Genomic DNA, 23,183 nt, shown 5'->3' with positions numbered 1-23,183 from the left:
CTCCAGCAACGATTTGCAATAATGTTTTCCAGCAGACTGAGATCCAGATCTCAGAAGCACATAAACACCCAACTCCCAGTCTCAGAACAGGACACAAGAGCTCCATGCTCTCCTTTGAGAAGTGGCGAATCCAACCACCAGCCCTGTACGGTCATCTCCCTCTTTCCAAATGAGCTGCAAATCCTGTGCTGCATTGTGGAGTAAAAGCTATCATGCTTTTTGAGAGGCCTATTTACATTGCCAACAGCTTCATACTAGCTGTCTCCTGGCAGATATGGCATCCTCTGGCATAGTGAGGGCTTGAAAGGGCTCCAAGCTAGGAGGGAAACTCCAAGCTGAAATGCCCCTGAAGGAGTGTAGCCACAGCTGTGCGCTGTGCTCTTAGGTCCTCAGTAGTAGTATGCCTTATATCCAGATCCTGCATGACGTGCTAATGAGATAAACAGTGTACTACTGAGACTGGGACAGCTCTGAGCCCACCCAGAGACACAGCTCCAGGCACCTTCACAGACAGGGTCTGCAAAGATTAGCAGCAGCTGTTATGCAGCAGATATTTGCATTGTGGTTTCAGATATATGGGGCGAATTGCTGCTCTGCTGTGCTCTAGTTGCTCGTGTCCTTCACCTGCACTACACAAAAAGCTGTATTATTTGCATGCAGGCAGACCTCACAAAACTTTCACAGCTACGGTTCAGATCTCTAATTTCTGAAAATTGCAGCCATTATTAAACCCCTTACACACCGCCACATGAGCTCAGCTCCCCTAAAGGGGCTTTTGCACATTTGTTTCTTTGAAGCTGGAGTGAAAATAACTGAGGAGGCTGATTGAGGCTGGGAATCTCGCAGACTTGTGCAGAGTGAAAAGATCAGCTCACCTTTACTGCAGCTGTTTTGGTTAGGAGGGACACTGGACCTCTAAACCAGAATGCCATACATGAGCTCTTTGAAGGAACAAGGTCCTTGTGACACTGGAGAAGCCTGACAGTGACAGCTCAACTGTTCTTCCCTCCCCCTCATTTAATTTTATGCTTATTTAAGCATGGCAATCTAAATAGCCACGGATGCCCTAAACCCCAGTGTTCTGCTCTGCCTGGGGTAACTAAAGAAGGTGTGAAATTACAAAATCTAAGCTTTCACGCTTCAGCCTTAACTGATTGCATGCAGTAATAAGTCAAGAAACAGCATATAAATACACTCTGGTAAAACTAAACACATGCTCTGAATTTTTAACAGTTTGGAGGAGTTTGTTTTGTTTTGTTTCTTAAACTACGAACTCAATGAAGTCCAAACAATCCCCCCACCCTGGCCCCAACATTTTGGCTTTGATTCCCCAGAGTACTGTGATGCTAATTTAATACAAGGACAACTCAATTAGAGCAAAAGTAAAGAAAATGTAAAGTCTGAACAGCCTGAATAGGAAAGAGTTGTGCTCAGCATAGGACACACAGGGTAAAATCATCCTTAGCTCAGCCTGCAGTACACAGACAGCTGCTCCTAGACCTTATAGCACATAACACACGAGCAGCTACCATTTACAAGTTGCTTTCTGCTGCCAACTTGCAAAAGAAAGATCTCAACCACTTATTATTTCACAATTTAAAGTTTCACAACTGACAGTCAGCCACATTGTTAAAAAATCTGCACTTAGAGCAAGATTCACAAAAGCTGAGAAAAGGTGGAAATGCTTGGGAAAGGACAGGTGTAAATTTTAGGAACACACAACTGCCATCAGCAAATGGAATTGTGAGAACATTCAGCATAATGCTTTTTTGTAGTTCAGGTCTTAGCCTGGCATGACAACAATATGAAAACAAAATCCTCACTATTTTGGCACAGATTGCTCATAATCATCTAATTGGCTCCTGTGGCACCATAACAAGATGCAAATATTCACACGCAAAGTTCTGAATGTCTGAGAGAAGTGGGTGCAGTCCGGTGGATGTAAATCTCAATTGTGATGAGATTTTAGCATTTTTCCCTGAAATCTTTTGTTTTTTACTCAGGTTAAGGTGGAAACAAACTCAACTGCAAACTCGAGATCATCGGTCAAGTGATATCTGATATCAGTTTGTTTGTTCAGAACTTTTGACAGCATAGTTTTTACATGTTGCAGATAAGATGCAATCTGTTACAAGAACAGTACAATTACATTTTACAATCTTAAACCTGCAAGTCTAAGTGGAAAGAGACTCTGGAACACTCCAGTAAGCTACTTTGAAAAGAAAGATGAAAACAAAATTCAGTGCTTAACCAAGAGAAAACAAGATCTTAATGGTCAAATAGATGCGCAAGGCGTCACGTAAAGCTAGAGGAGTACACCAGCAGCTAGACTGCTATTTTACACGAGCTAAATTAATTACACAGTATTTAATTAGGCACGGAAATTATTTTCAGGCATGTAATTAGCAGCTAGCAACATGCTAGTTTTCTTCTGATATGAATGACTGGTAGATTAACACCACTATAAGAAGATATTTTGTCAGATCCAACAAAAAAAGCAAAAGAGGATGTTTCTGTAGGATGCCAAATTACAAACTATCAGAACTGACAAGCAGGGTTTCTCCTAAGGCACCAATTAATAGGAAGAAATAAAAAGGGACAGCACTAGTGAAAGCACGCATACTACAGCTACCTTGTTCGACAGGTGTTCAACGCTCCCACTCACAGCTCAGTTTCTAAGGGCCAAATTTGGAACGACCATCCAGAAAAGAAAACTGTTCCTTGAAGGATACAAATGAGATCGGCCGCTTATTCAGGTCAGTCTCCTATCACTTCCATTTCAAACTATTTTACTTTCTCAAGTCACAACTCTCTTGTGATAAAATCATAACTTGAATTCCGTTACTCCATATCTTGTTTACTAATTCACTGATAAGCTCCTCTCACCACACTTACCATTCAGTGCATCACACAGTCTCTTTTCCACATTACAACCAATCAGTTCTTCCACTGCTTCCTTTGTAAGTGCCCTGTCAAGATTTGTTCCACTTCAACACCAAAGCAAAGCACTGGCCTTGTGGCTTGGAAGCAAGATATCACTGTAGCAACTCAATGTACTTGTTATACTGCATGTTTTTCTTCTTTTCCTCCTCCTCCATAGCTGCTGAGTTACTGTACCAAGTTCCTGCCAAAAGTTAACTTTACAGGAGAGCGATTCCTTTTGAAAGGAAAGACAGGGCTGCCTCTATTGTCCTGACTCAGCATGCTGGGAACAAAACGAGGACCAACTGCAGAAAGAGACATTTGTAATGCTTTCTCCAGAACATAAACAGAGTGAATGTGCAGCTGGCCTGCTAGTAGCAACAGAGCCTAAGCCTTTGCTCTTAATTTGGCAGAAAGGGCTGTGGTGCCTGCAATGGGAGAGAGGATTTTCTTTTCGCCACACCCCTTTGCCCAATTCAAGAACACCAATGCTAAGATACAGCAGCTGAGTTGAGGACAGAACCAGTTAAAATTTTACTTTCAGAAAATATCCAGAGGACTCTTGATGCAGTATATGCAGACTTTTATAGGTTCATCTCAACCGTGACCATTACACTTCTAATACAGAAAGCAAGACCATGAGCTGAACAAATTCAAAGAGAAATGTTTTACTGAGGCATAGGAAAATACAGAATTAACTAAGATCTACATCACAAACCAACTTCAAACATATATAACAAAACCACTGAATGAAGGACTTAACATTGGGTTCCTGAGACTTCCACCACGCTTGCAGATTCTGTGGTTAAAAAAGCCACCAATCTTCTCAGAAACGTGCTGTGCAGCATTGTACACCAAAATACAGGATGCTGTTATACAACCAAGCATCTGGAGAGATTAATTCTGATGAAAAAAATCTCTAGGATAAAAGCTATTTAATAGAATGAGGATGATGGCAGAGGAGACTGCTGGATTTGTGCAACTGAATCAAGCTAGATGTTAGGAAGTATTATTTTGCTAAAAAACAAGTATTTTGCACTTAAAGTTTGATCTTAAAAGATGCTGAGTACAAAGCTCCCTGTAATTCCCCACCAAAAAAACAGAGCAGTACATTTGCAGAGAGGGAGGACTAAAATGACCCAGCACCATCCAAGAATGCATCTCTTAATAGTATTAAAGAGAAAGAATTCAGTGAAGTTACATTGGAGGGTGTCCTAAGAGATACAGTGAATGTGAATAAAGGGGCTCTCAGACCCACATGGCAGTGACAGCTGTGGCCGGTAACAGAGAGAGCAGGAGGAAGACAATGCCAAGCTCAGAGCACAGCGGAAGTGCTTGGCTGAGTTAGAAATAATAACCATGTAAGAGTTCTATCTGTTGGAAAGCCATTCTCCTACTACTCAGAGTCACTTCAGGTTGGATATTAGGAAAAACTTTACAGAAAGGTTGTTAAGCACTGCAATAGGCTCCCCAGAGAGGTGGTTGAGTCACCAACCCTGGATGCGCTTCAAATCTGTCTGGATGTGGTGCTCAGGGACATCATTTAGCAGAGGGCTGATAGTTAGGGTAGTATGGTCAGGCTGTGGTTGGACTTGATGATCTTTAAGGTCTTTTCCAACCTGGAGCTTTTCTAGGATTCTAAAGCCCAACTTCAACATTTAGTTAAGTAATTTCTCTACTACAGGTCTAATTTCATCATTTTGAAATGCTACATAAACACTAGGTAATTAAGGAAGCTGAAGCTTTTCCTGACAGTTTTCTTACATCCAAATATATGCAGTCATTCTTTTAGCTATGAGGCATCATAGCACAAAAAGTTTGCACTTTGCTCTAAACAGAATTGCTTAATTGATACACAATGTATTTGCTGAAATGACTTTACTGCTTTGGAGTACAAAGGTTTTTTTGGGAGTTGGTTTTGGATTTTTGTCACTAAGGTATAAAGCCTTACAAGTATCCATTAGCACAGAATTTGTCCGAGAAGAACTCTACCACACTACTGTTATTACAAGAAAAGAGACAAGGAAAGTAATCTCAGACAAGGACAGATGACTTGGCAGACGTGTGAAGCACAGATATCAGCCTAGTATTCCAAGAACAAATTTCACTACTGCCAGCAAGCTGACAGCTACAGTTCGTGCACATCCGCTACTTCCCATGAACAGCAGTTTGTACAGTTTGCAGAAGTGTGAATGCAGACACTTCACAATTCTATCAAGTCATTAAAGAGAGAAAAAAAAAAAAAGCAGCAATCCAAACTTCATGCTAAGAAAATTTTAATATGTTTTTTTCCAAGTTCTAATATATAAATACAACGGCAATAATGTATTCCTCTTTTGTAAGCTCGGGTGAAATATATTGAAGTCCACTTTCCGTATGTTATATAAATAATCATCTAAAGCAACCTAGAAAAGAAAAGAAAAAAAGGCTTAGTCCGTGTGGTGCACGCAGCTAATTGGGCATTAAATTTAAAGTGATACATGCAACCAGATTAGGAATTCAAGAAGGCTTGACAGTATGTCTGTTTCAGCATGTGTAGTGTAGCCATCACATTCGAAGAAAACACAAAAAACAACTTTTGAGAAGACAAGCTTCTCTTGTTATCTTTCACTACATCAACCAGAAAATGAATAAAAATAGACAAGATTTTGGCCCCTTACATTAGAAAGATTGTCTAAGAGTACAGACAGTACTAGAGAAATTCTGTAGTTAAAAGAGTAAAAGTTTTGCTCAAATTACGAGGTTCCACAGTAGTATCTAAATAAAGTCTTGAATAAGTTTCAGGTATTATGCTTTCCTGTGAACGTATAAAGTATTAGTTAACAATTTTAATTAATTAGTTTAAGCTTCATTTGAGCCTCTACTTTTCACAAACGTATCAGCACAAAAGCAAGGTCATCATTTCAACACTGCATGATATCACACCCACCGTATGGTAGAAAGCAGGATATGCCTTCACAGGAACTTTCTTACTGAAAGATCTAGCCTGAAAGTAAATGGGATAAGATGGAAAGGAAGTAAAAAAAAAAAAAAAATGTACTTATCAGAACATTTTAATGTTTCAGACTAAATATAAAGTACTATATATAATGCTTAGAGCCAACAAAATGTGCTGTTCTCTGACATACAGAAACTACTATGGGTAAACCAGCACCATCCCTCAATGTACACAAAGTAATTATGCAAAAAGTGTACTACGTTGGGAGATCCTTCCTAGAATTCTTTAACCTTCTGACAACCTTACAGCTTGCATAATAATATAACAATGTAAATTAGCATCCCTCAGTTCCTGCAAAGTTCCAAGTTGCATCTGTTTTAATAAATATGGCATCATCTTTATTAAAATATGGCACTATATCAAATAGTTCTTTGCATCCCAAGAGACAGAACCGATGGACCAGAAATGCATTTCTCTGAGTGGATCTTTTTGGGTCAGTCTTACCATCAGTTCCAGAAGTCCAATTATGCTCTACGTTCATGAGACTCTGCAAGTATCTCAGTGCCTCAGGCCCTCAGTGTCTGTGTGTAAACACTGCACACTAAATCACGGCTGAATCAACTCCACAGTTTAAATGCACATGCAAGTCAGCTACAGCAAATCTTCCTGTAGGGCTTAATTATAAATATAGAATCCCTCCTTGTTTCATCTCTTCTTACATGCTAAAAACAACAAGCAAACAAAAATACTCTTCACAAATACTGGTGAGCATTTATGAGTCTCTGTTAGTTTTCCATGGTTCCTCCCATATAACTGAGAAAACATGCCTAAAACTTTAGGAGGGAAAAATACTGAATCTTTTCAGATGGCAAATTATTTTAAAAATCTGAGATGAAATTAACGTGCATACATGTAAAAGGAAACTTACCTTCTCTGATCTAGCTTACTATTGCTATTGTAAGAGCAAAGGAAAAAAGTAATCTTGCTTGTCTTAACTCAGAATGGGTCTGCATGACTGCCATTTAGAAAGCACCTTATCTTCCCTGGCAAACTGATGTACCATAATCAAGATAAAGGCAAAAGGCCAAAAGGAGTCCTCTTGGGAAAATGCAGGAGATAGTACTGAAGACAAAGACGGGGAACAAGTGAAGACTGCTGACAGAATTCAAAGGGCTGTGTGGGACTGACACAGCACCTTCATCATATGCTTTTATTCTGATAAAACACAACGTTCCTAAAGAAAACCACAACCTTCATTGTCTTACTTTGCCCTCTGCTGGTCAGCGGTATCAACAGCATCAAAAAGAGCTGACCATGCTTCAGAAACTTCTCTCACAAGATTAAGTGCCACTTTACTACAATATATTTCACATAATATCCCTGAGATTTATTTAGTGTTTTCAGATTGTTCCTTCTGACTGTGAAGTAGGCATAACAACTGTTATCCTCCAAAGCACGTGTGGCTCATGTCAGTTCTTTGACTCTTAAAACCTCTGCAGGTTTAAGCTTCACCACTCCCTGTAACTCCAAGTCAGAGGGCGAGTGGCTGATAACATGCTTAAGCAAAACAAAATGGCAATTTTATACAGGAAAACCGGTGCATTTAAAGGCACTAAGCCACTGCATCTACCTGAAGTCTTGAGATTTCCTCCATTAGGGAAAAAGTATCTGTATCTTACACAGACTCTCTGATGACGAAGGAGGCTAATACCCTATTATTACTGCCAATTTCAAGCGGTTCGAACACTTCAGAAACTCTACTGCCCGTTATTCTTCACGGATGATGATGGAGTTTGGTAGTGTGTATTAAGAGATTTTTTTTAATTAAGATTACTGAATAATATGCTAGCGTTGCTCTAACTTGGCTTCCTTCTGTTCATGTTTTCTGCACAGCCTCCAATGATGTAATCACATCCACAGAGCCCTCCCTGCATGACATGGGCAGGACTCTAGGAATGGGGTAGGGAGGAAAAGGAGTAAGGTTCTGACTGCTCACTTCAGCAGCAGTTTGACATGGAGGGATGGGGGACCATCACAGTGAGAATGGCACACAGTTATTATTTGAAAAGCTCTGAAGAGATGAATTTTCTCTTTGCTTCTCTCCCAAAGCTTTTGTGCAATATCAGCAACAAAATTTTAAACAGCTGCACAATAAATGCACACTGCTCGTTTTTTTCTACGCCTGCTGTCACGGATTTTTGTAATTTTTGTCACATTTTTGTAATGACAATTGCAACCCAACAGGTTTCAGGCCCTGTACACTGCAGGTGGTACAGTAGGGAAAAAAGAAGAAAAAAAAAAAAAAGAAAAAAGAGGTTTCTGCTTGAACACTGATGTGGGCAGTTTTGACCTTCCATTTTCTTTGCCTCTTTTTCAAACTTTTCAATTAACAGCTTCCTTGGGAACAGGACAACAAAAACTGAGACATCAGGTGAAACAGCATGAAGACAAACGCATCTAATACAGGTTATAAATAGTCTGTATTAAAAATAAAGCCTGAAGCTACATATTTTTGACTCCTAAAAATTAATCAGCTAACCAACAACACAAAGAACAAACCAGGAATGCCTTATTTTACCTTCAGAAAAATGAAAATTAAGAAGGGCTCTCCTGCCTATATTGCAGAAGATACTTTGTGATTGGCCAACATTGTAATTGAGGATTATATCTGTGATGCAAATGCAGAGAATTTCAACATTTCCTTACTTTGAAGCAGTATCTTTTCAGACTCCCTGTGTTTGATGCAATACTTGAAGTACATGTCTACACGTACTGCTGACAAAGAAAACTCTTTGCAGTGCTTCCTGCAAGTTTTATTTTCCAGATAAAGGCAGACTAACAGTGCGCTGCTGATGAAGCATTCTTTTGCTTTTTGCATCAGGTTCTGAGTGCAGCTAAAGTAACAGCAATTATTATTTAAAAAAAAAAAAGAAAAAAGACTATGCAGGTCTTCAGAATTCATTATCTACTGCTGCAAGCAAGAAGCACCCTTCCTAATGCACTTGGCTGTGAGCCCAAAAAGAAATAAACAGAATACACATTTCCCAACACAGTTCTGTGCACGTCTGGTCACACTGAGAAATGAAACCCCCTCTCCCAAATACTAACCCAGCAGTCAGAGCCAAAATGTCACAGCTCTCCTGCTGTGCTGTGAGGTACCATATGTGCAAGTCCTTCCTATGGTGCTGATACCATTCTGGCTCGTTCTTGCACTTAGAATTGTCTGCTCAAAGTTTCTCTCCCAGTAACACGGCTGTTAGGCAGTACTTATATACATGCAACTGCACCTGGCTGTGAGAAAACTGCCTCCTGTACCTACAGATAAATATAATATCCTTACAGAAGTAGCTGTAAAATACTTAAAGGTTTGAAACTTCTCTCAAAGTAATTTAGGTTAAAATATCTGAAGACTTCTAACAATACATTCACAGTGCTTTGCAAAGGACAGCATCAACTATGTTTTTCAAAAGAAAGAAAAGGGGGAAGGAATCTCACGTGTTCTAGGTGAATGTGGGCCTGGCTGGCAATGTCATAGATTACATCTCTCACATTTTTCTCTTGCTTGCATCTTATGAAATCCTCTTGTGAAACTCCATGCTAGACACAGGAAGGAAAAGCAAGTAGTAAAAAAAACTCTCAACAAATATCACATTTCCATTTTAGCTTCACAAAAGATAGGAAAATTCAAAAGCCTGTCCCAGCAACCAAACTACTGACCTAAGCCTGAAAAAGCCCAAGTGTGTTCTGCTGCTGCCCCTCCCTGCAACTCCTCTAATTTTTTTTGTCACTTACTTGGAAAACAATTCAAGAGAATAAAAGAACATTTGAAACTGACTCTCTCTGCATGGACTTGTTCCCTAAATACACTGCGGTCAGACAGACAACCGTGTTAAGCTTTAAAGTTTTGGGAAGTTACATCAACTTAAACATACTCCAGAAAACCATAGAAAGTGCAACAAAGCCAGCAACAGTTAACACAGAAGCCATGTTTACTTCGGGATTGGCAATGCCAGATCTGCAAAATAAAAACATTTTAAACAGCATTCTCTGACTGCAGTAACCAGGAAGATAAAATACAGTACATTCAGAACTGCACCAGTTTCCTGTTCTCAACAACGTTCAGACGTGAAAACTGTATAAAGTAGGCAAGTGAGCCTCCCAGAAGTACAGATTCAAGTACAACTCCGCAATACTTGCCTGCAGCTGAAATGCTGACACAGAAGGGACACAAGCTGTTAGCCTGTCCCCTGATCTTTGACTACACAGTTTCACTGTACAACACCTTCCACAGCAGGGATGACTGAATTTTCAGCCTACAGACTTCTTCCTGCAGTCCCAGAAACCTGACCTACATTAGTGACTGTGCCTTTCGCACACTACTTAAGTGACTAAACTTCAAATCAAAACTTCCACCTGTACTGAAATTACATACAGTAAAGACTAGAAGTGCCTTAAGCATCACCATAATGACATAAACTTCGCTCAAGCATAAGAATGGCATTAACATTTAAAAATACAGAGTGGAGATAAAGGAGTAACTGCTGCCATGGCTACAAATGGCTCCAAAACATTAATGAAAAAATACAAGCTTTAATTCCAGTTTACCCAAATTGCAAGAGCTACTAGGTTCCAATGCAAACTAGGTGTACAGTTCAAACTGGAGAACCATATGCCATCTCATACAGCAATATATGGAAGGTATGGTTATAGCTATCAATCGTGTAAGGCCAAAAAAAGAAAGGAACAGCAGAACATTTATAAAAAGGTAATGTAAAGAGAAACTTGAGAAGATTGGCAGAAGTCCCCAATCTGCATGTGTATTTCTACATTTTAACAGAAAAGTTCCTGAAAGATGAAATACTACCAGATTTAACAAAAGATAAGAAAATGGGGAAACAAAAAAAAAAAAAACCCAACAATATTCTGATGCTTCCTGAAGCTCATTCCTCTCACTTTATATCTACAAAACCACTGGGCTGCAGCAGAAACCACAGCATGAAGAAAAAAAAAAAAAAAAAAAGCCTGCTGTTTCTGTGCTAATAAATTACAAACTCCTACCTAGTGTTGAGAGATGCAGTTAGATACCACATTGTTCAGTTCCAGGTAACTTGTTTCTCTTACCAACATACAAATGTCCATGGGCAGAAAGACCTTTCGTCTTGTACAGTGATACGGAGTAGCTCTCAAACAGGTAACGATGCCTTGTGCTTTCCCAATGTGACTGGCTGCATGGTCAGCATGGATGTCCTTCACACCTGAAATGGCAGAAACAGCATTTCTTACTGTCAGACCTCTTGAGGAGTCTTCTTCAGTCATTTTTAAGGAAAGCTAACAAGTGCACTGATGCATTACAGAGCTGCTTATGTTCATAACCTGCCTTGAGACCTCACCTCAGAGGTGCAAAGCAGTAGGGAATGCACTGATTCCTGTCCAGATGCCATCCATTGCTACACAGAGCCATTTACATTGGCATACCTTCTTTCAGGATAGCAACATTCCAAGAACAGTTTGCCCTGCCAGAGAAATCATTCAAGTGTGAGATTCCTGACCAGCATTAATGCTTACAGCGCAGTTTCAACCATTAGCTGCAGCTGATTTAGCAGTGTCCCAAAGCTAAGGAGAATGGCCATATGCTTCCCCCATATGTCTGCCACCTCCCTCGTGCTGCCAGGGGTAATGAGATAGCAGCACGGTAAACCAGTACAGCTAACTTTGGTTCCTGCCTGGCTACTAAATGAGACAAGAGGATGGTGACTGGGGTAAAGCAGCATCATCCTTCTTCATGGCAAGACCATATAATATTGGCTTATACTGATCACAGGGCTGAAACAGGATAAAATGAAAATTTAAAGGAAAATAAGGAAAACTGAAATTCGCAAGAGTTCTAACAGAAGCAACATTCCACAAAGACAGAAATGAGGATACCAGATCAGTGAGCCTACCTGACAGATGGAAAGGATACCAGATATAGCAGATTCATTGCCTGAGCCTTGCCTGAGTTTCAACCCTTTGGAAATAGTGTGTACAGGCAGACTATGTGGAGTTACTATGGCAATGGTGGTAGAAAGCAGACTTTGGAAGATAAGTTTATTAGTCAAAATGAGCCTGAGAAGTAACCCAAAATCAGTAGAACAAAGCAGCACTACTACAAGAAAGATACACACCACCTGGAGATGGCAGGAGTAAAGAAGCTAAAAAAGCACGAGAAATTTAGCAAAGAAGACTTGGTCTGTGTAGTATAGAAAAGACTGCTGACAAGAAATATCTAGCCTATGTTCAGTTAATTTCACCATTTTTGAAAGAAAACACAGGATATTTGCTTAAAGTACAGTGAAGGAGATTCTTTTAGATCTCTTAGATTCTTTTAGATATTTTGTTAAATTGTCACACTTAAGAGAAGTTAAACATGACAGGAAGCCACAGAAAATGTGGAGTCCCCACTTCAGATTTCAAGAACAGGATCATCTGACTTTCAACAGAAGTGAGCCAAACATCCTTCAGTATTAAAGACATTTCTCAGCAGGGAAGACGATGATATTTTTCATAGTCCTACATTTCTACAATCAAAAGCTCAAAGACATTTGCAAGATTTCACTGAATCCTTACTGAGAAAGCAAATATCAGATGTTAAGATGTGGGTTCTTCATTTCCTCCTGAAAAGAATGTGCTCTTTCTACTACTCTTTTTTTTCCATTCTTTCAACTTCAGCTTTGACATCCCATCAGATGACTCTGATGTTGCGACTACAACATTCATGCTAAATATTATGCTACTAATAAATAAACACCAGCCTCTCACATCTGAGCTCACACAGCAACAGTGCCATGATGCAGTGCACAATCTCAAAGAAAATCGTCCTCTTCTTCACCTCAAGTGAGCAGTTCTTTTCCAGTCTGTGGGTATTCTACTACGCAACATTAGCTTTAAACCACAAGGATCATATTGTCTTCGTTGCCTTTTTTCTAGCTATTCATTTATTGATAGTGAATCTGCTTTTAGGAAGGAGAGAGAATTCAAGCCCAAGTTAGCAACCAAGGGAAGCTTATAGGTTTGGAACTGGAACTGTTTCAGAATAGCCAGTGTGTATCACTGCAGTAGAGAACAATAGCTGCTGATTAACTACAGTGCTCTGTGTTCTACCAAGTGGAACAAACAGAAAACACAGTAAAGAGCTGAATTTACCACACCCCATAGTAGGGGCAAGAAGAACAGAACAGTAGAAAACTACTGTGAACTTTGCACTGGGTTATCTTCTAAGGAGAGTATGTAGCTGCACTAAGATTCCAGGTTTATGGTTGAGCGTCCAGAAAAAAACTCATGTGAGAACTTCTACCGAAATGAAAATTGGGTGGAAAAAGTGTTGTTTTTAGGGTTGTTTTTTTGTTTTTTTTGTTTGTTTTTTTGCAACAGTGTATGCATACCAGCATTAATGAGTCATCAACAAAATCTGAAAATTGGGAAGCACCTACCCAGCATTTCCAATATGAGGTATAAGAGAGCACTCTGAGTGTTCTCAGCATATGCTTCAAGCTCCTGGATGTTACGGTATGCTCTATCATCCAAATTCTTCTCCTGTAATTTGAACACAGAACTTCAGTAAAAGGTAAGTATAACTGCTATTCGTGCCAGCTATTTGTTCACATTAGCCTAATCCTCTATTAGCAAGAAAAGGTAACATTAAGAGAGATGAAAGGAGTATATGCTGATAGAAACAGGCACTGAAGCCCATAGCAACTCTACAACTGTACGGATAAGTAGATATAACCACAACTAAGTCTTGTAACTGGAGCAATTACAACCTCTTGCAATGACAAATCAAAATTATTCAGAAAAAATGATACTGCCAATAAAAACCATTTCATTGTATTCTTAACTATTAAATTGCTAATTTTAATACTTTGTTAGCATCTGAAGAATGGAAAATAAACCGGAATATACACTTTAGAACACGCACACAAAACAAGACAAAATATATCAATCCATCACACATATGAGTTTTAAAGTCACATGCAAGCACTCCCCAGAATAGAATTTCTGACATTATTCTTCCTGTCCTAATGGCTTTTGTGGCTAAAATCTACCAGTTTTAACATTTAAAACTCTCAAGTCTTTCATAGCAACGACACTGAAAGTAAGTGACCGTCAATTTGCTCACAGTGTAACTTCACAAGATACCAGCTTCAGCAGCAAAGCTACTTCAAGCAATTCCTGCCCTCAGTCTTGCCCTCGTGCCCGAGTTGGTAGCAGCATCACTGTGAAATTCTCTTTTTCTCCTCCTATAGGGTGGGTATTTTTAGATTCACATTATCTTACAGCTCGGACTTAGAGCATGCAAGGGAGAAAGACAGCAAAGTATGGCAGCAAAGTTCAGACAGGTTTCAGCCAATTTTGAGGTTTTATACCTGTGACTCTTCACAAGATAAGGCAATTTAGGGGCAAAACTGACATGGTAATATAAGAGATGAAAAAGAACACAAAGATGCCAAGAGCAGGACTGGAATGGCATGAAAAGAGGCTGTGAATGAGGTTTGCTTCTTACACAATTTCATTTCCATTTCTATTAAAATGCAGTTTTCCAGAATTTTTAATAGTTGCATATAGAAACCTTAACATTTAATATCACCAGACAGGACTTCCCTCAGTTACAAACAGAAAGGCCAGGTGTAACTCACCACGGATTACTACTACAGGAAACTACTTTAAATCAGAAACTAAGGTCTGCAGTATAAAAACGTGAGCACAGATACATTATCAGAGTAGAGAACAAAAAAGATTCACACTCACAAGCTTTGCTTTAAATTCTGAAGGGATTCTATTACCTTTTTGGCCAAGAAGAGCAGAAATTGTAAGAATTGTAAGAAATTGTAAGAATTAAGGGAGAATTAAAAGGAAATTAAAAGTGTTCTTCTCAGGAAAAATACTATTGTCTGAAGAAGATGAATTACTTATCCTTTGGTTTTACACACAAACACATGAAATGATGGGGAAAAAGTCTAATATGATTGAAAAGAGAATGAGACTTTGAATGGTAAATACTTACTCTTTCATCAATGATCTTCGTGAACCACATTTTAGACAAGTTATGCCTCTTAACTGCCTGAAAATTATATTAAAAAAATGCTGTTAGTGTATAAAAAATGATGGCAATATTGCATTATGACAGCTGAAAGCTATTTTTGATAGTACTTTTTCACAAGGCCTGTATTCACTGAATCAAAGTTGAATCAAACTGGTAAGTTAATGAAAAAAGGAGAATCTTCAAATATAAAAATTGTCTAATTGGCATTTGCTTCGACTTCATACACACAAGAAAATGAAATCTTGGATATCAATTAACTAAAAGCATTTCTATAACAAAATACATAACTTATCACATATTACAGTTTAGGGATACTTAGGTGGGTTTTGGTTTTTTGCTTTTATTAAAGCATTTCATATTCACACATCTTATTTTGGCTCTTAACTTGCACTTGCCTTGCTTAATACAACTCTTCAACTTCTCTTCAGTCCTCTGACTTACACCCATCCATCCATCCATGCACACACACTCCTCCAAACCTACATGGATTCAGCAGACCACACTGTCAGCAAGACTATAATCATACATATTTATATTTAAAAACAAAACTTATGGGGCAGATTTCTCAATCTTCACCCTTACAGTTCACTACCTACTTCTGTACACACATTATATTTGTAAGTATTTTTCCAAGCTTGGTAAAACTAGGTCTTATTGCTGATTCAGCTAACTGTGCTTTGGGGAAACACCAGGTGTGCAAAAAAGTGAGTTCTAAGTTACACCTACGCATCAGTTTGGCTTCTCACTTATTCATCTGAGGAGTGAGTTGGCAAATAAAGTCCCTGTAACAGTCCAAGCTCTGCTGAATTACCCTACTTGTGTGTTACATCCATTTTAAGCTACCATCATTCACCTAAGTTCTCATTTTGCCCAGAAATGAGCAGAGGACCAGAGCTCACTTTGCATTGGTTCAAAATGGATCTACACGTAAGAACAAACAGAACGAGGTTGCCACCTAAATTTGTATTCAAGTTGCTAAGAGTTGAGCCATTCACAGTTCTAGAAATATTTTTACAGACTATTTATTCTTCACTAGCACGCACAATCCAGAATTGAGAATACGCTCAGAATCCAAATTTGGGTATTCTGCAATACACAAAACTTTTTGAAAAGTTTAACATAATAAGTCAGTATTTCTGGAAAATCAGAACTGTCTGCATTCAAACTCAACAGTGGGAACAGAGTGTACTCAAAATATACTGTGTGAAAGGCATGCTAGTTCTGTTAACAGCTCTGCAATACCTAAGAGCCCAGATGTCTATTTCTTAATCTTACTTTCTCAGAACTGCAATGATACTCACAAAGATTTGCAAAGTTGCACTCTTCAAATAAGACATTCTTGGGGTATTTGCTGAAATACAGAAGCTAAATCGTATCTTGAGTGCAGAGGTCACCAGGACAGGCTGTGCTGTAGCTCATTACAGTGCTCTGCAGCAGTCAGAAGTAGCAGAGCTCCCAGAAATACTTTGAGACCTTTTCCCAACACCTTACTTCACAACCTATTCTATTTGGATTGTCTTCTATCAGAGAAGCCACACATAAGGTCAAGTCTTACTATACAGATAGGCCAATTCTTTCTTCTACTTCAAAAACAACTTCCTGTGTGAGAACAGAGCATGATTAGCACTCCTAGCTGGTGGCAAAGGCTGCAATTTATATCTGAACTGTGTTTGTTGAAAGTTAATCTTTAGCTAACAAACATTTCTGCCCCACGCTGATATACACATAAGCAGCCTGAAATTAGAAGTAGTGGAAAGAATACATACAATCATATCCAAAACCAATTTGTACCTAATCTACTCAGACAATTAAAATTGAGGATGTTTTCAGAAACAAAAATAAACTTGACAAAAAAAGCAAGTTCCTCCTTGGAAAGGAGACAAGCATTTGGGGAGAAAACAATCCGTTTCTGGGCAGTTTGCCATACACTGAAACAGAAAGAATAAAAAATTCAAAGGCACAGACAGATTGACACGCAGAACTATCAATACTGCATTCTACTGTTTGTATTAAAGATGGAGCATTGGTGATATTTTAATACCCATAATTCAGCAAAAAAGGCTTGCAACATTTGCCAGTCTTTATTCTAACTGTATGGACGCTTTGTTGTGGCAGTGGCACACTTTATAAGAGCTAAAGACACCCATGGATAGCTCTGCACCTCCTAAAAATGATTGACTGGAAGGTGTTCTTCCTTTATTTTACTTCCTGGCTTCACCTGTGTTTTCCCTTGCTTAAGCAAACAGTATCTTGTTTAAATCCAATTTTAACCCACGTATTGACAGAGGAACAAATGTTGACTTATGCTTTATTTCACACTTGAGGGAAGAACAACCAGGGACAGGCCACAGTTTCAGCACTTTCAACAGTCATTCAAAGAAGATTTGGAAAGAACTCATTTTTGTGCTCTCAGAGGTGCAAAAGAGAACTAACGTTAAAACACTCCAGTCCCACAGGATTTGCATTGTTCCAACCCAGCATTACAGTGGGAGTCAGGGATTTTTAATGCAAAGAAAGCAAATGAATACTTGGATGAAGAGTCCATATTTGTCTGTCTGCTTTTCAACTGGTCATACAACTAACTACCTAAGGGATCTACGCTAAAACTGTATTCAGCTATGGAGACCTAGACAAACTGCAGCTTCTCTGTCCAGGAGCCCAGAGATCCCCAGTTTAAACACAAGATCTGATCTTACAGAACCTTTCAAAAAAGCACCTGTGTAAGGCTTAAGACTTGATGTGACCTGTGGCCCTAAGATGACCAGCTAGCACCATACAGAGTTGCTATCTCTGAAGAAACTCAACTCAACGTGACTCTGAAAATCTGATCTACTAGCTCTGAAGTTCAACCTGCTCTAAGTAGGAACATGGTCTAGACGACGACCCGAGGCCCATGCCAATTAAATTATTCTGTGACTCTAAATCATGATCACGGAGAGATCAATTTATAACGCCTTCAGTTATCTGATGAACTTCCCAACTGCAGCTCTACTTAGAAATAAAAAATCTGCACAGAAATTTTCTTCTTCAGCCGTGACTCGAAGAGGAACAGGTCTGTGGGCGTACTTTGCGAGTAATGTTCTGGTGCTTGCTAGAATTCACATACAGATGTCTTGGTAAAAATAAACTTTTAAGTTCACAAGTACATTTCCTGTTACTCAACAGACACAAAAGGATCTGCACAGATTATCATATGAATAGAAGTCATCAAGCAACCCTTTAGCAAGCAGAGAGGCTGTATGAAGATTCTCCCTGTTACCCAGTAACTGGGTATGAAGGTCTTGGGCTTTTCCTCATACACAATTTGCTAGATTAATGCCTGTGCTTTGTCTCCTGTCTTTTTGTAAAACTTGCTCTTCAGGCAGGACCAGCACTTGCTTAGGAAAGATACATCTGACAGTGGGATTGTGTGCACACTCAGTAAGTTGCCAACAGCATCACTGGAGGGAAGTGACAATCCAGGATGACCTCAACAGACTCAAGAGATGGACCCATGCGAACCTCATGGAGCTCAGAAGGGCCAAACGATAGGCCAAACAAATGGACTGGGACAATCCCAAACACAATACTGGCTGGGCAGAAAACTGATTGAGAGTAACAGTGCAGAGAAGGACTTGTGAGTTTTGGTCAATGAGAAACCCAGTATGAGTCAACAGCGTGCACCTGTAGCCCAGAAAGCCACCTGCACTGCGTTAAAAGCAGCATGGCCAGCAGGGTAAGGGAGCTGATAGTCCTGCTCCACTTCATTCTCACTAGAACCCACCTGCAGTACTGCATCCAGGCCTGGGACCCCTAGCATAAGAAAGATGTGGAGCCACTGGAGTGGGCTCAGAGGAGCCTATGAGGACTCTCCAAGGTCTGGAGCACCTCTCCTACCAGAAAGCTGAGTAAGCTGGGCTTCTTCACTCCTTCAGAAGCAAAGGCTCCAGAGACACATTACAGTGGCCTTGCAGTAACTAAAGGAGGCCTTATGGGAAAGATAGGGAGAGGCTTTTTATCAGAGAAATGTAACAAGGGGTAATGGTTTTAAACTAAAAAAAAGGAACATTTAGATTAGACTATAGGAAGTTCTCTACTATGAGAATGGTGAGACACCGGAAAAGGCTGCCCACAGAAGCTGTGGATATCTCATTGCTGGACTGTTTAAGCAACCTGGCCTAGTGGGAGACGTCCCTGCACATAAGCAGCAGGGTTAGAACTGGATCCTATCCAACCCAAGCCATTCTGTGATTCCATGATTTCAACTAGGTCACACCTAAATATCCTCCTTCTCTGATTCTGTTCTGTAATTGTAGGTGAGAAGGTACCATACAGACATACATGCTTAACATACAAAATTAACTGTTTTATATAAAATAATAGTTAATAATGCAACACAACACATAGAAAACATTTTTTCTCACAGCAGTATTTTCATCAAGTGAACTTCAGGATAACAAAGATGTATCTTACCCTCCACAGTGCTACAGCAACTGGCTGATGTGGTGGGTTATTGCAGTATATATCTTCCACAGCTTTCCTCCAGAACTGCATTCGCATCAAACCTGTAGTCTTCTGAGTTATGGAGTCTTTAATCTGAAAAGGATACATCTGGAGTGAAATTCACAGTCTCCTTAAGGCACTATGGTCTGCCTCTACTGAAAACTCAGACAGACTAACTCACTAGGAAAAGGGCTCTGTTCTCAGTTTGCTCACTCCTAATGAAACTTACAACCACTACAGAGAATAAATAAAAATGAAATATTCACCACAAGGTGACTTTGGAACACACAGAGTTTAAGTCCAAGACAATTCCCACCTTGGCGTTCTTCTCAGGATAAGAAGCAGTGGTAACAGCAGTGAGGGAGGGAAGCACTATAGGCTGCCAGAAGCACAGCCCACAGAGGCTTATCACAGGGTTTGCTGAGTAAGCACATATCTTGAACTGCTCTGCTTCCTTCTGGCAAGTGCCACAAACTTCTGTGGTTGCATTAGAAGTTTCTGGCCATCCAGCAAAGGTGAGAGACTGCAGCCACTCCCATACCACAAATCTCTAATTACAAACTTCTCTCTTAGTAGTATTTCCTTTACTTTGCTTTTACCAGCATCTGACTCCTTCACCCAAAATTCTGATGGGCGTTTTACAAATAGGGGTTAGCTACACTTTTCTAATTCACTCAGTGCTTTTGAAGCCAGCAGAGATGCAATCACATACCAGTACCACAGCCTGTTTGTTATCACATAATTTTGAAAATACATAGCATAAAGAAGAGTCACAACATCTATACACATGAACAAAATAAAGCGGGGGGACAATTTTCCAAGGGCCACTCAAAACTAGAGGTTTGTACTGACTTTCTTCATTGCCCTTTATAATATGAAAAGTTAATCTCAGCAAAACACCAGCTGCTTGTTAAATAACAGTTCTGAAACTCTAAATTACACATTCCCAGAGTTCACAAGTGTATTTTAATACCTGCCTGAGCCAGTTCCACATTGAATGCTCTCAAGGCTAAAGCAGAGGTTCGAGATTCTGCAGGCAACAGCAGAGAACACAGAAACCCTTCATAGTCACGCTTTCTATAAAAGGACAAAAAGAATGGATATATTATTTATAGCTCCATGCAAATCAGGCATGCTGTTGCTTAGTTTAGGGCTCCTAAAATAGTAGCAGCAAGTTACAGTTCAAAAGTCCAATTTTTTGCAAAAGCAGCACCTTTTAAGCTTATTTTGAAATAAGGCAGGCTCCAAGAGGGGGGAATGCAATCTGAACTCTCAATGCGCTGCTCAAATCCAGATCTCAAGATATTTGGCTAAAGGCATGGAACAAGCTTGTAGAAGAACTGCAAACAGAATCCACACTGTCTGATTTCCAGACTTCTGTTCTAAATATGAAACCACATTTTGTTGAAAGACCACACGTTGAAGCTCAACAGAAGAGCAATGGATTAACCATTACATTTTGGTTTATTGACAACTATACTAAAAGTATAAGAACTCCGGCACTTGCTGTCAATCTAAACTGGTATACTTTTGTTTGGCCGCTTGGGTGCGCCATTAAATGAAGAACAATCAGAGCACAGGGAGAATGATTATGAACTGCAAAATCATATGTAGGTGTAACTACCAGAAACACTTGGTCACCTCAGAAATGCTCACTTCCCTGATTTGAGCAATGGTTTGTGTACTTTTGATAAGCTAGGAACGTGATTCTTCAAGAGAACAAAAGTAGTAACTCCGAGTTATGCCTTAAGAGCAGAGCAGCAAGCATCTAGTTAAATATTTACTAATTTTCATGAAGTTTGTCCTTAAATGTACTCCTATTTCTTTTGAATGTGAGCTTAAGATAGCAAAACCAAACCAGGGGGTAGTACTGGGGGTTGCTACTTTTAGCGTGAAACAAAAAGGAAATGAAATTTAACAGCTGTTCTTACCCCCTAAACACACAACAGCTGATAACAAGCGAATGCTTAAGAATTCTCATAATACTTCTGGAACTTGTGTTAGAGCCTGAAGCCACAAATATCAACCAAAAAAGGCATTTCTGGCTTTCAGCCACATTCGTAATAGAATCACAGAGTCATAGAATGGCCTGGGTTGAAAAGGACCACAATGATCATCCAGTTTCAACCCCCTGCTATGTGCAGGGTCACCAACCAGCAGACCAGGCTGCCCAGAGCCACATCCAGCCTGGCCTTGAATGCCTCCAGGGATGGGGCATCCACAGCCTCCTTGGGCAACCTGTTCCAGTGTGTCGCCGCCCTCTGAGTGAAAAACTTCCTCCTAACATCTAACCTAAACCTCCCCCGTCTCAGTTTGAAACCATTCCCCCTTGTCCTATCACTGTCCACCCTCGTAAACAGCTGTTAATTAAAAAACAAACGCACCAAACCTTCCTCAGTTTAAGACAATTTCTGCAAAGCATTATCAGCTCAAAACCAAGGAACTGTTTCTGAACAGACCGTACTGCTCAACCTGGGCAGAGATGTAAAGCTTTCATGCCCCAGAAAGAAAGTTTTTATTGTAATAAACAAATGAGCGCTGCCTGCACCGCCCGAAGCGATTTATTTCTGTTCGACCCCGTCGGCCTTTTCATTCCCCGGAGCTGTTACGATTCCCATGCCAATCGGCGTGGGAATCAACAGCGGCGACGTCAAAAGCACAAGCACACTTCGTTTCACTGCCCTGAATGCTTGCGAGCTGCCATAAGTAGTCTGTTTTTAACAGAATAAAAGGGAAAAAAAAAAAAAAAAAAGGAGTCAAATCCATCTTATCTTCCGTGACTGGGACCGACCCGCCCCCCGCAGCCCCATCCCCGGTCGGGCCGGGCCGCCCTGCCCGCGTCGCACGGCAGCTCTCCCCACCCCCGAGGCGGGCTAGGAGCGGCCCGGCCTCCCCACGCCGCACTCACCGCAGCAGCTCGGCGCAGTACTGCGCTTCTCCGCCGGGCTCCGGCCTGCTCCAGCCCGCCGCCGCCGCCCTCCCGCCTCGCGGCCACGGCAGCCCTCCGCGGGCCCCCACCGCCCTCAGCACACGGGGAAACGACGCAGACCGCAGCCCACCCGCAGCCGTGGCGGCCGCCATGCTGCCCGCAGCGCCGCGTCGTTCCGCCCCTGCCGTCAGTCAGCCCCAGCCCACGGGGCGGCCCGTTCCTCACGCCGCGCCGGGGAGCGCACGGATCGAGGGGGTCGGTAGGCGGCGCCCGAGAACGCGCGGTGGCGGCCCGGGCGTTGGAGCGCCGCGTGGCCTTTTGTTGTCCTGCAAATGGCCTCCGCTGTTGACTGCTGCGGAGGGTTGAGGCGGGCGCCGCTGCTCCTCGCAGCGTGGGGCCTCACACAGCACCCGCTGAGCCTGGAGGGGCGAGGTGATGAAATCTCTTCTTGCAGCAGTCCCAAACTCTGACTGGCGGCGTTCACAGAAGGCCACTGCCAGGCAACGCAGCACTGGTACCACACGCGGGATGAGGCTTCAGGGGAGACCAGGCTCTGCACGAGCCCTCTGCCGTCCTGGCATCCTCATAGGATGGCTTGGCTTGGAAAGAATCGCAAGCTCACCGAGTTCTTAGCTGCGGGCAGGGCAGCTGCCCACCGGATCATTGCACAGAGCCCCACGTAGCCTGGGCTTGGAACGCATCCAGGAATGGGGCACCCACAGCTTCTCTGGGCAGCTGTGCCAGGCCCTCACCACCGTCACAGTGAAAATTTTCCTTGACAACTAATATAACTCTTTTTAGTTTAAAACCGTCCCCCTTTTCTTATCACTGTC

At 41.0% G+C, this 23,183-nt stretch overlaps 2 protein-coding genes across 9 annotated transcripts in view; one reads left to right on the top strand and one right to left on the bottom strand.

Annotated features, from left to right (window-relative positions):
• Positions 1-23,183, top strand: part of CFAP418 (cilia and flagella associated protein 418) — a 124,354-nt gene that overhangs the window by 49,514 nt on the left and 51,657 nt on the right. The window lies entirely within an intron of this gene.
• On the bottom strand, positions 5,182-22,520 carry NDUFAF6 (NADH:ubiquinone oxidoreductase complex assembly factor 6). Of its 7 annotated transcripts, none has more exons than XR_008211079.1 (9): positions 22,330-22,517; positions 20,399-20,498; positions 19,392-19,514; positions 14,901-14,957; positions 13,330-13,432; positions 10,982-11,115; positions 9,276-9,457; positions 5,852-9,171; positions 5,182-5,327 (listed from the first exon to the last, which is right to left on the bottom strand). XR_008211079.1 is itself a non-coding variant. In XM_052703303.1 (9 exons), the coding sequence occupies exons 1-9, from the start codon at positions 22,500-22,502 to the stop codon at positions 5,199-5,201; spliced, it is 978 nt and encodes a 325-aa protein (XP_052559263.1). In that variant the 5' UTR covers positions 22,503-22,520; the 3' UTR covers positions 5,182-5,198. The 7 variants fall into 7 exon arrangements, 6 of the variants coding, with proteins under 6 accessions (XP_052559263.1, XP_052559266.1, XP_052559265.1 ...); XM_052703303.1 differs by having other exon boundaries at positions 5,852-5,908; positions 9,356-9,457; positions 22,330-22,520; XM_052703306.1 differs by having other exon boundaries at positions 5,852-5,908; positions 9,356-9,457; positions 20,395-20,498; positions 22,330-22,453.

Source organism: Tympanuchus pallidicinctus, unplaced genomic scaffold (genome assembly GCF_026119805.1).
Source record: "Tympanuchus pallidicinctus isolate F22 unplaced genomic scaffold, pur_lepc_1.0 scaffold5, whole genome shotgun sequence".
Lineage (NCBI taxonomy): Eukaryota > Metazoa > Chordata > Aves > Galliformes > Phasianidae > Tympanuchus > Tympanuchus pallidicinctus.
This window is presented reverse-complemented; position numbering and strand designations above follow the sequence as displayed.